Source organism: Ambystoma mexicanum, chromosome 3q (assembly GCF_040938575.1).
Source record: "Ambystoma mexicanum isolate Mex_15411 chromosome 3q, UKY_AmexF1_1, whole genome shotgun sequence".
Lineage (NCBI taxonomy): Eukaryota > Metazoa > Chordata > Amphibia > Caudata > Ambystomatidae > Ambystoma > Ambystoma mexicanum.
Window position 1 is genome coordinate 281,439,534 of NC_090926.1, and position 14,241 is coordinate 281,453,774.

The 14,241-nt window shown below is 51.9% G+C and overlaps 1 protein-coding gene across 1 annotated transcript in view; it reads right to left on the reverse strand.

The window, feature by feature from the left end:
• Positions 1-488: 488 nt before the first annotated feature.
• PA2G4 (proliferation-associated 2G4) overlaps positions 489-14,241 on the reverse strand; it is a 164,896-nt gene continuing 151,143 nt past the window's right edge. The window contains exons 12-13 of the mRNA XM_069653769.1: positions 9,705-9,758; positions 489-1,688 (exon numbers count right to left, since the gene is read on the reverse strand). Coding sequence (XP_069509870.1) covers positions 1,626-1,688; positions 9,705-9,758 — 117 coding nt within the window. The 3' untranslated portion in view covers positions 489-1,625. The remainder of the gene's footprint in view (positions 1,689-9,704; positions 9,759-14,241) is intronic.

Consider the following 14,241-nt stretch of genomic DNA (forward strand, 5'->3'; position numbering starts at 1 on the left):
CCACCGACCCCTTTCCTCAACCAATCACCATGACCTTTTTTAGCAGCTCACAGGCAGCAGGCTTTTTTTCGAACAGAGGGGCTAGGGATTAACTGTATTTGCTGTATTTGATGAAAGCAAAAGCATGGACATGAACCTAACCTTGACCCACTCACCCCCCCCGCCCCCCGCAATCCCTTCAGTTCATACAATGCATTGATCGTCCTGAAACAGTGCAGAGCATACCAATGCCTTTGTGAAGGATGGCTGGCATTTTAAAATAAAAATTGGATTTGTTCGCATCAACAAAATGTAGGCCCTAAAAACTGGGAAAAGCAGAACTTTACAAACATAAGGAGTATCACAATGACAATGTCGTACCATCCAGCAATGGCTAACACGTTTGCATCATTGGTGATGCACAAGGCAAATGGCCACATTCCCACGTAGAGTAGAACTACAACAGGAGCTCCTAAACAAAACTGTCCAAGCCAAAAAGGAAAACGCGCTTCAAATTCAATTTCCTTTAATCAACTTCACCTTTGGTACTTTTATAAATGCATTTCCCATCCCTTACAATGTCACACTTGTCAAAGTGAAAGCCACAGCTCTCCATCTATTAAGTGCTTGGATTCCAAGACGGACGTTGATGTGAAGTGCCTGGCAGGGGCAGAGTAAAAGGGACGAAATGTCCCAGTTCTGTACAAAACAAAGACCGCAAAGTGGCTTCAAAACACATTGAGGGATGAGTGAAGGGTTTGGTCCCAGATTCTTTATCCCTGTACGTTGGTGGCAAGGATTCATTTGGATGGGGACTGCTACAGAGCATGCCAATCCACATGTGCATTTAACACATGGTGTTTACAGTTTGCATGTTTCACATGTCTCCACAGACATTTCGTGTTGGTCGCATTGGGTAATGTTAATGCACTCTGCCCCAACCCTTCCACGTGGAAGCTTAAACATACATCCCCCTATTAGGGCTAGCCCAATATTCAACTGAAAACTACAGTCCCCACCCGCCCAAGTACCTCAAGGGCTTCACAATCCCATGTAGAGCAAGCACACCCCCACCCCCAAACCAAGATCACAGAGGGTCGCACAACCAATTCCTGCAAAGGAACCTACTAGGGCGTGGCAGTAATATGAGGCTACACAGAAGGCATCCTGTATGCTTAACCCACTCTGAAGGTTACTGATAAAGAGCATATGTTTTCTGTGGCTTCTGGTGAAGCAAGTGAGCTACCACATGCCTCCGCACAATACAAAACCACACATTTTGGAAGTGCTCTGATGACCCCCACAGGTTAGAGACAAGTGCTCTGGAGAATTCAAGTTAAGAGTATAAGTGTAGTAGGAGGAAAGTTCTACTTCACCATTTCTGAGAGCAAGTACAAGGGCTTCGAAATAGCGGCTTTAAATTGCTTTTACTTTTTTATTAATTATTTTAAATAGTCTTAAGTAGAGGCACCTCCCTCCATGTCCACAGACGCGACTGTACGCAGTGGAAAGTCCGAAGCCTGTATGACCAAACAGGCACCCTTTGTTCTTTCATTGTGGAAGGGGGAAAAAGAGGGATAGGGTGGATGCAAATACTACAAAACCACTGGCAAGTCAGAGTGAGGAAATTCAGAGTAAGGGGCGCCTCAGTCGGTGGTCAAAATCTCATCTGCATCTCCGCTGGTGGCATTTTCTGCATTCTTGGAGGCCTGCAATGCCAAACAAGCAACATTTTAATTTAACACTAAAAGCAAGGTAATCTGCAAAGAAAGGTTAAATAAATGGGCTTAATTAAGAAAGACTCGAAAAACTTGATTTAAACCTGCCATCTAGCAGTTTATCTACAGATGTACTTGCTCTTTAAAATATACCTTTCTCTGCTAGCACACCTAATTTCCTCTTTCTCCCCCAACTTCCAATGCTACGCTGACACCACACAACTCTACACTTCCCACGGATGCCCTTGCACCCTCCATCCCCGACTGCCTCACTGCCATCCAGTCCTGGTGCACTGCTAATGACCTCTGCCTCAATGTCAGCAAAACCGAGATTATCCCCATTGGGTCCCCTGCACCCTACTTCTTCCCTTCACTCCGTCCTTCCTCCATGGGCTCTCCCCTACCCCCTCTGAAGCCAGGAACCTTGAAGTCATCTTGGACTCCTTCCTTCATACCTCATTCAGGACATCGCTAAATCGTCCACTTTCACTTCCTTCTCAAAGGAACTCTACCCTTCCTCACCTTCCCCCAGAGACTCAAAGTTACCCGTGCGCTGGTCCTGTCCAGGCTAGTCTATTGCAATATCCTCTTTCGCAATCTTCCTTTGTCCACCCTGCGACCCCTTCAGCTAACCCAGAATAGGGCAGCAAGACTTATCCTGGCCTCAAACCCAGGGACCGCATCTCTCCTGCACTACAAAGCATTCACTGGCTCCCGGTCTCTGCAAGAATTAAATTCAAATCCCTCTATCATCCACAAGGCTATCTGGGGCTGGGGAATACTCCATCTTCAATGCTTCCTGTCCCAATTTGCCCCTTCTAGACCCCTGTGTTCCTCTGGCACCAACTGCGCGGTTTGCTAAACAGAGCGGGTGGATGATCATTTTCCTCAGCTGACTCCCCCTCTGCGTCTTGAGCAAGACTGCCTTAAGTTGAGTGTCTCAAGACCGGTCTACTTCTTCCTTCCCTCTTCCCTGCCAATCATACAGTAGCAGGACTGATGTGCAGGGCCCTTCTGTATGCTTGGGGCCCTTCTCCCCCCACCACATCCTTCATCCCAGCCATTGTCTATTTTTACTGTATTTAGGCCCCCACAGGAGTTTGCACTTATGTTCGTTTAAGCATTTTGCCCCTTGTACTTCTCCATGAGCACCACAGCACCCATCTCTTACCCCCGCACGTTCTGAACACTCAGAAGGCATAGTAGGCGTGTCTCCCTTTTATTCCCATCGTACTATTAAGTCAATTATTTATATCTGTTGTAATTCATTGTCTACCTTCCCCTGTCCCGGTTGCCCTGTGGGCGCTTTGAAACAGTTTTTGCTAATGGTATAAGCGCCTAACAAATGACCAATGAATAAATACATCGTAACAGCCACTTCAACCTTGCAAACAGTGTAAAAGCACTTTCCATCCAGAATTCTAAGCAAGCTGTGGGAGAGCAGGTTAAAGCAGACACCCCCTAAAGAAATGCCTTCACTTTGGATGGATCCCAAGTTAGGGACAAGTTACTTAACTGAAACGGTTCTCCAGCATGGGTCTGGCATGGATTCACATGCTCATGAATATTCCCTGTCAGGCTGGGAATCCTCGTTAAGAAGTTACTCTTACCTGGTAACGTTCTTTCGATGGGATGGTCCAATGACGGATTCCATATCTATGACAGTAAGCAGCACAGCTGTGGTGATTACTGTCATGGATATGGAATATGTCGGAGGACCCAATCCCCTCGAAAGACAGTTTCACTTACAAGCAGTCTCTCCTATAAACCATCACTGAACTCTGGGTCAGAATGCCCCCAGCCAATTACTGCCCTGTCCCTAGGCCCCGCCTCTGGCAGCCATCTTAGATTTGGTAGCACGTAAAGTGGTAGTATGACCAACAAGAGCTGCAGGAGGGAGGGGGGGGGTCACATGTGAATCCATGCCAGACCCATGCTGGAGAATAGTTACAAGTAACTTGTTCCTTCTCCAGCATGGAGTCTGGCATGCATTCACATGCTCATGAATAAAGAATACATAGAAGTACATACACAACCATGGGAGGTGGCAGGCTCAACAGAAGCAATTCTTCCAGAACAGGCTCACCTTCAAGCGAACAGGTTGCAAAACACTGCTTGGCCGACCCTGCACTCTCCTCTGCAATCACGGTCGACGCAGTAGAATCTTGTGAAGGTGTGCATAGACTTGCACGTAGCAGCCCTGCAGAATGCCATCATCGCAGCAATTGCTCTGGTGGAATGGGCTCTCGGATGGCTGGGCAGCAGTCAGTTTGCCAACCAGTGACAATGTGTGATACAGCTGGAGAGCCACCTGGAAATGGAAGTCTTGCACAAAGCTTTTTCATGGTTCACAGGACCAAAGTTCACGAAAAGTTGAGACATCTCCCAGGAATTCTTATTGCGTGCCACATTGAAATTCAAAGCATGGCCACAGCCAGCAAGTGCAAAGTCCTTTCAGCCGGCAACAAAGGTGTCGAAAAAAAACCCACAGGCAACTCCAAAGTTTTGTTAAGGAATTCCGACGGAACCTTTGGCATGATGGGTGGGTGGGTGTGCCTACTGCACCACCTGGGTGTCGTGAAAAGTCAGATAAGGCGGCTTGCTGGACAGGGCCTGGATTTCACCTACTCTCCTGGCAGAGGTGATGGCCATGAGAAAAGCTGTTTTCCATGAAAGGAAATTGAGAGGGGCTTGATGCATAGGTTCGAAGGCCCCCCACGCCCCTGCTGCCCCATGAGCCTGGTCAGTACTACGCCAGGCAGGCGCCTTCACTGGCAGGAAAAAACAGTCCTTTGAGGAACTCCTCGACTAGACGGTGTGACCAAAAAGACGCAGCAGAGACCTGGTGTAGCGTGAGATAGCCCCCAGATGCACTTTGATGGGGCGTGTGCCAGCCCCACCTTGGCCAAGGACAACATGTATGGAAGGGTCTGCGGGTCCATGATCCCCCCAGCGGGTTGATCTGAGTCAGCACCACATTGCGAAATGCTTCCGCTTGGGCCCGTAGCAATGAAGAGTCGACTATGTTCTGGCTCTTTCAAGGACCACCGTGCAGTCCACTGGCAGGTCATACCCACCGAACTCTAGGGCTGCAGGAGCCAGGCCTTCAGGTTCAACGATCCTGGGTCGTGATGGAGGATTGCGCCTCCTCAGGGGAGCAGATACGTGACCACTGGCAGCTTGACCAGAGGTGGCGTACTTAGAAGATCCAGGTAACAAATCTGCCCCAGCCATGCCGGGGCGACGAGGATCATCCTGCATCGGCACAGTGGAGTTGATTGATGACTCGTAGCAGGACAGGCAACAGCGGGAACGCGCACAGGAACAGGCTTTCCCACAGGAAGGATAACACATCCCCCATGCTCCCCGGATGGTGGAACCGGCTCGCGAATCTCTGGCATCTGGAGTTTGTTGCCGTCGCAAACATATTGACCTGGGGTCTGCCCGATTTGAGGAAGAGGTTGTCCACTTGATCCTGCCAAAGCTCCCACTCGTGGTAAGAGCGCAGCTCCCTGCTGAATAAGTCAGCAATGGTATTCTTGACTCCTGCGAGATGAAAAGGAATGAGGAACATCTCCTGGGCGACGGCCCAGTGCCACAAGTCCTGCACCTCCCTGAAGAGCGCTGGGGATATGGTGCCCCCCCTGCTTCCTGATGTAGTACATCATGGTGGTATTGTCCGTGAAGACCCTCACCACCTTGCCCTTGAGGGACTGACCAAACAACTTTAGGGCCACAAACCCTGCTCGCAGTTCCAGGACATTGATTTGGAGATCCCTCTCCTCTGGTAGCCACAAGCCTCTGGCGTGGTGCTGTCCAGTGTGGGCTTCCCAGCCCTCCAAGAAAGCGTCCGTGATGACCGTCTCTTGGTACCCGGGAGGTGGTAGGTGGGGGGGGGGGGACGACGGGACTCATCAAATGTGTGCACCCAGCGATGTTGGAGCGCACGCCCCACAACCTTATCTCGACTGAACTTCTAGCCTAGCACAACCCTGTTCGAAGCTTCCGGACACCTGGACCCACTGCGCATCCAGGAATTCCTGAAGGGGGCGCATCGGCAACCAGAGCCGGATCACCATGATATAATGCTGAGCAGCAACTTGGTCCGTATTGTGGCAGTCTTCAGTGCCAACAACCGTTGCACCTTGCCCAGCATGGCAGCTATCCTTTCATCCAAGGGGGTTGCCAGGCAGGAGACCGTTTGGAGCCTGGCCCTTAGGAACAGCGCGTTGTATCAAGCAGGATTTTGGATAGTTTGCGGAGAACCCCAGATCCATCAGCAGCTGGATGGTCCTCAGTGTTAGACAGCTACTTCCCTGGACCTGGTGAGCCAGTCGTCGAGGTACGGGTACATATGTATCCCTTGTAGACGGAGATGGGCTGCCACTGGTGACAGGCACTTCATGAACACCCTGGGCGCTGATTTCAGTCCGAAGGGAAGGGCCTTAGTGCCTTCCCTGTACCACAAAGCACAGGAACTTCTGGTGCTTCTCGTGAATGGGGACGTGGAAGTATGCGTCCTCCAGATCCAGCGACAAGAAGTCAGCTTCCTCCAGTTGGCCGAGCATGTGCTACAACGGGACCAACCTGAATTTGAGACTCGAGGTATTTGTTGAGGCGCCGCATGTCTAGAATGGGCCTCCAGCCCCGGCGGAGTCCCAGCGTCGCTTTGGAACCAGCTCCCATCGCCCCTTTTTTTGCATGGTCCGTACTTCCTGCAGGAGCTGAAGGATGTGCTACTCCTCCCGGCCCACCGGTGGTATCTGCAGACACTTCTGCAGGCGCTAGTGTGGGTCTGTGGGCGAGAGCGTCCAGCCCCAATCGGTCGATGGAGATCTTTTCCCCACTCGGTGACGAAGCCCACCCGCCAGCCTCCCACCAGGGTCCATGGGTTGGGCCAGAGGTCCTGGCCCGTTCAATTCTGCATCAGGGCCTGCGTGCCCCTTTAGGAGCAACAACCACCTCTGAAAGCCTTGGAGCAGCCCCTGTAGGCCTCTTGGGTTGTGTACCGGGAGGGTTGACTATACAAGGAGGACCTTTCGATGATCTGCCCGATTTCCCGCCAGAGGCACAAAAGGATGCAGATGTTGCTGAAGAGTGGCCAGGGCACGCCTGTCTGTCTTAATGGCCTGCAACGACTCGTCGACTGCTTTCCCAAAGAGGTTGTCCCCGAAGGGCAAGTCCAGCACCCTTGCCTGGACCTCTTGACGGACGTTGGTGACCTTCAACCAGCGACAATGGTGGCAAACACCTTTCACCATCTGTCAGAACTGTGTCCGCGATATCGAGGGCCACAGTGATGGCTTGGTCCGATGTCCCTCCGCCCTCCTGCAGGATCTCCAGTGCCCCGACACACTCGTCGCTGAGCTTAAATTCCAGCTGCAGGGCCATCTTATACCACAGCTCCCTGTCATATCAGGCCAGGATCGCAAGCTCATTCGCTGCCTTGACTGTCGGCGCCATTGAGTAGATCACCTTCCCCTCGCTGTCCGGGGGAATGGAAGCTGAAGATAAAGGACTGGAAGACTTCTTCCTCGCAGCCGCCGATACAACCGAGTCCAGAGGGGGCTGGGACCATAAGCACTGCAGACTACGGCACCCGGTACTTCTCTAGTCTCTCCCTCTTCACCAGCGCTGTTGCTGGGTTTCTCGTCAGCAGCAGACCCTCATCCTAAACGTCATCCAGGAGAGGCACCGCCAGAATGGTCTTCCTATGTTGATGAAGGAAACCTTCCTTTGTCTCTTCTGGCGTCAGGTGGAAGAGCTCAGACGCGTGGGCGACTATGGCGTGGAACAACCCCACTTTCTTCTGTGGAGAAGCCCTCAGTGTCGGAGAGACTGCCGTCTGTCAGTTGCCGCGGTCTCCGTCCCCGTATCCCTGGGAGGGTGGGTAGGGGTGGTATGTGCAGCAGTTGAGGTGGTGTAGGGTGCCGCTTTCTCTTTGGCGGGCCCTTTACTACCGTTATGAGGGTGCCGTTGCCATCTTGTGGCTCTCCGAGACCAGTGTGTGGAGAGTTGAAAGATGTCCAGCGGTACGCCCCTTGGAGGTGTTGGGAGACCCCCCTCAGCGTTTCCACCGTCGTTTCCCATGTCCTCCAGGACCGTGTAAAATGGACATCAGCTCCTCCTAGTCTGAGAATGAGCTATCCGTGCCCTGGAGCACAGTGGAAGCCTCCACCCTCCCCTCTTTTTTGCATCCCAAGGGGGTAGGTCTCAGGCTTAAAAATGCCATCTTTTGCTCTGGTGGCTTCCACCAGCTTGGCTGAGACATCCCGCCTCGGGGGGAGGGCCACTCTGGCTGCTGCCGGGGCCTCCTGGAAGGGGGTCAGCCCCCTTCACCTTAGAGGGTGGCCGCCACCAGCTCTTTCGTCATGGAGGACTTCGACTGGACACCTGGGCCTTCTGGGGCAGGTTGGACACCTTTCCCTGCGCCTTGGCCTTCTCCGGTTTCTCCTGCAGCTTCCCTGGGTTAGCAGATTTCCTCTTCCGAGGAGGATGTGGAGCAATGACTTGAGATGGAAGACCTGCCCGTCGTGGGACCCATTTGGGTGGCAACCCAGACAGAAATGTACTTGCGGTGCCTGGCCTCGTCTTGGCTCCCCTACTAATGGAGCACCCTCAAAGGACTTAGAAGCCTGCTTCTCGTACCGGCCAGTCCTGGGTGAGGCATGCCCGCTTGCTGTATGGGATAGAGGCCTTGGCATTAAGCCACAGCGCCAACCTACTGTGATGATCCTGGACAGTGCACTTTGAGAAACCAAGGCACATTTCAGTCTGCTTCGCTGTGGTCCGGATGGAGACAGATGCACCGGGAGTGTTTGTCCTCCACAATCACGTTCCTTAATCCACAGCTGTAGCAGAGCTTGAAGAGGTCATCCTCCCTCCTTCTCCTACATGGTCCGTGTGCGGTGTAGGCCCGATGGCCTTATGGAATCTTCGATCAACTCTTGACGATTCTTTCCCTTGAGTGGAGACGCCGAAAAACTGATCCCCGCTTGCCGGGCAAAGGAACAAGCAGCACACAGGCTCCATTAGACAAAAATAGGAACCTTTTCATTTAAGAGGAATGCACGAAAACCTAGAAAAGCTCACGGCGCAAAACACAAGGACTCCCAACACTTGAATGGGTGGTAAAAATCTGAAGATGCTGCCAGAGGAGGGGCTTAGAGAGAGGGCAGACATTGGCTGGGGGCAGTATGACCAAGAGCTCAGTGACTGGATTATAGAAGAAAGACAGTTTGCAAGTGAAAATGGAAATTCTCTTTTACCAAGAATTCCCGGCCTGACTGGGAATATTCACGAGCATGCAAATCCATGACAGACCCTATGCTGGTAAAATCTAACTTCCACAGGAGTGGAAAACTAGCTTTTTGCACATTATATTTAAGCTTGTACTGGATGTGTCCAGAGTCTTTATTAACATACTGAAATACTCAATGTGACATGCTTGCTTGTAATGTTCCTGCTGAGTCAAAAAATAGCTCCTGGAAGCGGTTGTTCCAAGCTAACCAATCTCTCCTAGGCTAGGAGTTAGTAGCTCCCAGAAATGTGAAACCTTGCTTTGATTCCATCTGATCACTCTGCCAAGATTGAAGGCTTACTATTCACATCATTTTCAAGGATACTACTTTAAAGTGGCATGCCATTAGCAACATGTGTTACTAACCAAGACTCAATTATCACTAGCCTGCGGCCATGAACTTTTTCTAACAGACAGTAATTTCCTTAATGCCCTTAAAACAATTGTGAGTGTGCAAAAAAGACAGGCTACAAGTACAAGAACTGATATAGTTTGGCAGAGGACACTGCAATTGAAGATTAACTGTAGGGGCGTGATTGCCTGTGTACTCTATTTACTCAAGTCTGCTGTTCCCACAGTAATCCCTGCATCATTGTTTTGTCAGTAAATTTTGTTATATAAAATGCATTTAAACTCACACAAGCCAATCCCACTTAGACCTTACTGGTCCTGCTACGGCAATCTATGATCTTCATTAATGGACATACCTTCTTTTTCTTCTTTTTCTGGGTTTTCCGGCTTGCAGAACTTAGCAGAAGTGCCTGCAAGCAAATGAAATGTGGTTAAAACCTGCACTGGAAGGGGGGCATGTGAACAGCATAGTGGGGGCCTGGAGTGTATACACATGTTTTAAAACAATTCACCAACCAAGTAACACTAAAGTCTAGAAATGATATAATTTTACTCAACGGTTGTGGCTACTGTACACCTATTACACAGTCCTTGTTCGAACACATCTGGGAAGCAGGTTTTACAGGGATGCAACAGGATGGAGTCGAGCATTTCAGAAGCAGGCAAAATAGATAAAATGAAGAACCCCTTCATATGCCCACGAGCCCTAATCAACCACCTATACAACCTGACGGCTAGTGACCATGATAATGGTTAGCATACAGATGAAAGGGAACTAAGAGCAGAGTAGTCACTACAGCAAGTAAATGGCATACTCCTAAAATTAGTAGATTACATTCAGTATCCATACTTCTGAGAAATAATGCAGAAATAATGATCAATGGTGGATGATTTGACCTATCCTGGAAACAAATTTTGTAGAACCGCCTGGCCAAAGTGAGCATCTGCTCTTGCCCATCGAAAAGTTAAGTTAGGTGTCGGGAGACACAGAATTTTGATTTCTGCGTTAGCTCCTAGATTATAGAGACATGTACGCACAACACTGACAACTTGTAAATTGAGAATTTTACCCTGGACATATGTGGGGAGCTTGGAGCTCTAGTGCAGGCTTGTCTCCTCATGCCGACCTCCACATACAATCTGGGAGCAGCACTGGCGATGTGGGAAGAAAAATGTGACTGACAAGCAGTAGTCTTGCTGAAGCTTGTGCATCTGTTTTATCAAATGCTGTGCATAGTTCGCCACCTAGTGGATGATGACCGCTTACCTAAACTGAAAGTTCAGCATCAAAATGCACTCCTGAAATAGTACTGTAGGTAAAATGTTCTGTCCTCGAAAGCACTGAAGAACAGACTAGCCAGGGAGGGAACTCTTCCAGAATTCACCTCCAGAGGACATCAAGAACTTTGTGAAACACTGAGCCAAGCCCAATATTCTCCATCTCACCCTGCAAAGGTGACTCCTTCCTAGGGACTCTCCCGGGAGGGACCGGTCAGGTCCTTGTACCAGCACGTGCACCGAGGCTGCTGCAGCTTCGGGATCCTTGGATCCGCTCGGTGGTAGTGTTGAGGGACCGGAAGGTCCTTGTACCGGATTGTCATCCGAGGGGCTTGGCCCTTGTACTGGTAATATGACCGAGGGTGCGCCTAAACGCAGGTCTACCGAACCTCGGGTCGAGGGCGTCACACCTACCGGCACTATGCCCGAGGAGCAGGGTAGACCTCGTGATCCACACGCAAGTGTCTTAGAGGAGGCTGGGCCCAGCGGGCTGAGCAACACCTTGCAGGCAGCTCAACAAGATGGCGGCCACACCAGAAAGAGGCACCCATCCAACGTCATTCCAGGAATTCGGCAAACGAGTGTTAGGTGGGACTGGCAGCAACCATGGATGTGGTCTACAGCCTATCCCTCATTTTCGCAGGGTAGCTTCCCACTGCGTCCATATGGGCAGGGTACGCAGCGGCTCCAGCAGCTCCCAGCTACACAGTCAGCACCCCCTGCCTCCTCTTCAGCCAGTGAGGAGGGATTCTTCGAGAGGTTGCTCGGCCTCATTAAGTCAACTCGAATGGGGGTTATCCTCAAAGATGCCATCAGGGAAGACCCCCCCAACCCCACAATGCTAGCGGTGCCTCCTTCCCCTCACAGGATACAGAGAAGGACCACCCGGATAGGTCTTCCTCGACAGGGCCTTCTACGAACGTCTTGCCGGGCTGGCAGAGTATCTGGGCCTCCCACAGCCTAAAGATGAGCAGCCGGCAGAGGGGGTTCTGGCTGAAGTCTCACGCGACACCCTTCTGCCAAGACGGGGATTCCTTGGCAGACCAATGTAGTCTCCCTGGCCAAGAAGTGTTGGCTCAAGCCCCACTCGGCCCAACCAGTCAATCGATGCCTGGACGCCAAGTACAGCCAGATGGAGGGGAATACACTTGCTCTCGGCCCATCCTAAACCACACTCCTCTGCAATCGCTGCGGCATCACTATACTCCACAGGCCCCAGTCGTCCTCAGCCGCCTCCTCTGCGGCGCTGCTAGGCAAGGAGATGATCTTGGAGGCGTACGGGAAGAAGCTCAATTCCAACGCGTCCTTGCATCTTCGTCAGGCCAACACAGATGCCACGCTGGCTGCTGCCAACCAAAGGTTATGGCGGGAAATTGCGGACTTCCTCCCAGAGCTCCCTACTCCGAGCCAATCACACTTTAAGGAGGGGCTGGCCGAGGCCAAGCTGGTGGCGCACAAACTCATGGAATCCACCGTGGCCCATATCGATACCTCTGGCCGTGCCATCTGTATCACCACGGACACAAGGACAGCATGGCTCCAGGCAACAAAATTCAACCCTGACGTCCAGAAATGCATATTATATCTTCGTTTGAGGAGGGGGGGCGCCTCTCCCACTCCTCCACGGACGAAGAGCTGGACAAAAAGAAAACGGCTCACAAACGGTCAAGTCTTTATCCATCCCAACAGACCTCGCCCGAATTGTACACCCAATCTCAGCAGCGCTCCAACAGGGGTCGTACCTACGGAGTGTTCCACGGCTTCCAGGAACAGAGATCCAGGCAGCCGGACCGCTCGCTGCCCCAGAACCTGCGCAAGCAACAAAATAAAGATGGGTGCAAGGGGGGTTTAGTAATGTCTTTTTTCAGCCCCCCTCCGCAACAGCCTCAGAGGGAAAGAAGGCATGACCCCCGTCCCTTTGGGTCCACATGTCTCCAGTGGGGGGTAGGCTAGCTCCAAGCACATTTCTTGTGCCAGAATTTCACAGACCCTTGGATCCTCTCCGTAGTATCCACGGGGTACCGCCTCTATAGCCAAGCATCTCCTCCCCCCTCCCCTCCCCTCCCACAGGTTGGGACAGCAACTCGGAGATCTGGTCGCTCGTAGAGAGCCAGGCAGTGGAGAAAGTCCCATCCTCACAGCGAGGCTTGGGCTTATGGCTACAGAATTTGTGCCATTCGGTAGAACCGCCAGGCGGGCCCGAGTGTTGTGCTGGACCTTTCCACCCTCAACCTCTCCTTGCCCCTGCAAAAATTCAAGATGGTTAGGCCAGCTTTTATAGCGGAAACACTGCAAGGGAGACTGAAGTGCTCCCTGGATCTGAAGGACGCATACCTACACGTCCCGATTTGGCAGGCCCATCGTTCTTCCCTATGGTTCAGGATTATGGGCTACCATTTTCAAAATAAGGTCCTTCCTTTTGGCCTCAACTCAGCCCCAGGGTCTTTACCATGCTCACGAATATATGGTGGCTCCCCTCAGAGCGCAGGGCCCCCACATCTACCCGTACCTCGACGACTGGCTTGTCAGGGCTACATCTCCGGAACTGGTTCACCACTCTTCCCATGCCCTTATGAACACGCTGCACGATCTGGGTTTCTCGCTCAAGCTCAAGAAGTCTCAGCTGCAGCCCATGCAGACTGACATTTTTGGGCCTCAACTGGGACACATGCTCTGAGAAGGCATATCCGTAAGAGGACAAGATCTCGGCCATCAGGAGGGCCACCAACCACTTCCTCAGCAGAGGCGACCTCGGCATGGTGGTGCCAACATCTCCTGGGTCTATTGGCGCGGTCCTATTAGCTGTTCCGCACACAATACGGAGGATGAGGATTCAGCTGCACTTCGTGGCCTCATGGAACCAGGAGCGGGGCTCTCAGAGATCAACGTTCCTCCATCTCTCCACCCAGACCTAACATGGTGGTCCAGGGACTGTCCAAGGACAGGCAAGCCCTTCCAGTCTCCCACCCCACAGGCCACTGTCACCATGGATTCCTCACTCAAGGGCTGGGGAGCCACCTTGGACGGTCTCTGTCCCAGCACCTGACTCGACAGGACTACATCAATTGGCTAGAGCTGAACGGCATCTGGCTAGCGCTCAGGGCATTCCTACCACTTCTCAGGGGCAAGGTTGTCCTCATCCAGACAAACAACTCAACCAGAATGTACTAGGTCAACAAGCAGGGAGGCACCATATCCCGTACTCTGTGCAGACTGGCAATCAGCATGTGGGACTGGGCCCTGGAAAACGTCATCTACCTCACGGCAGTCATCGCCCGGGGGACTCCAACGCTGAGGCGAACAGGCTCAGCAGGCAGGGAGCGGACAATTATGAGTGGCAGCTAAACAACCTTGTTATTCAGGAGACCAACAAGTGGGGTCATCCCCAGGTGGATCTCTGCCACCTGGCACAACATGTTAGCCTCCTGGCAGGAATAGGGTCCCAGCTACCTGGCCGACGCATTTCGGCTTCAGCGGAACGGTATGAGGGCATAAGCCTTTCCACCCACTCCGCTGATTCACAGAATAATTTGCAAGATAAAGTAGTCTCGCCAACTCATTCTGATAGCTCCATTGTGGCCTGCCAGGCCATGGTTTTCAGACCGGCTCAGACTC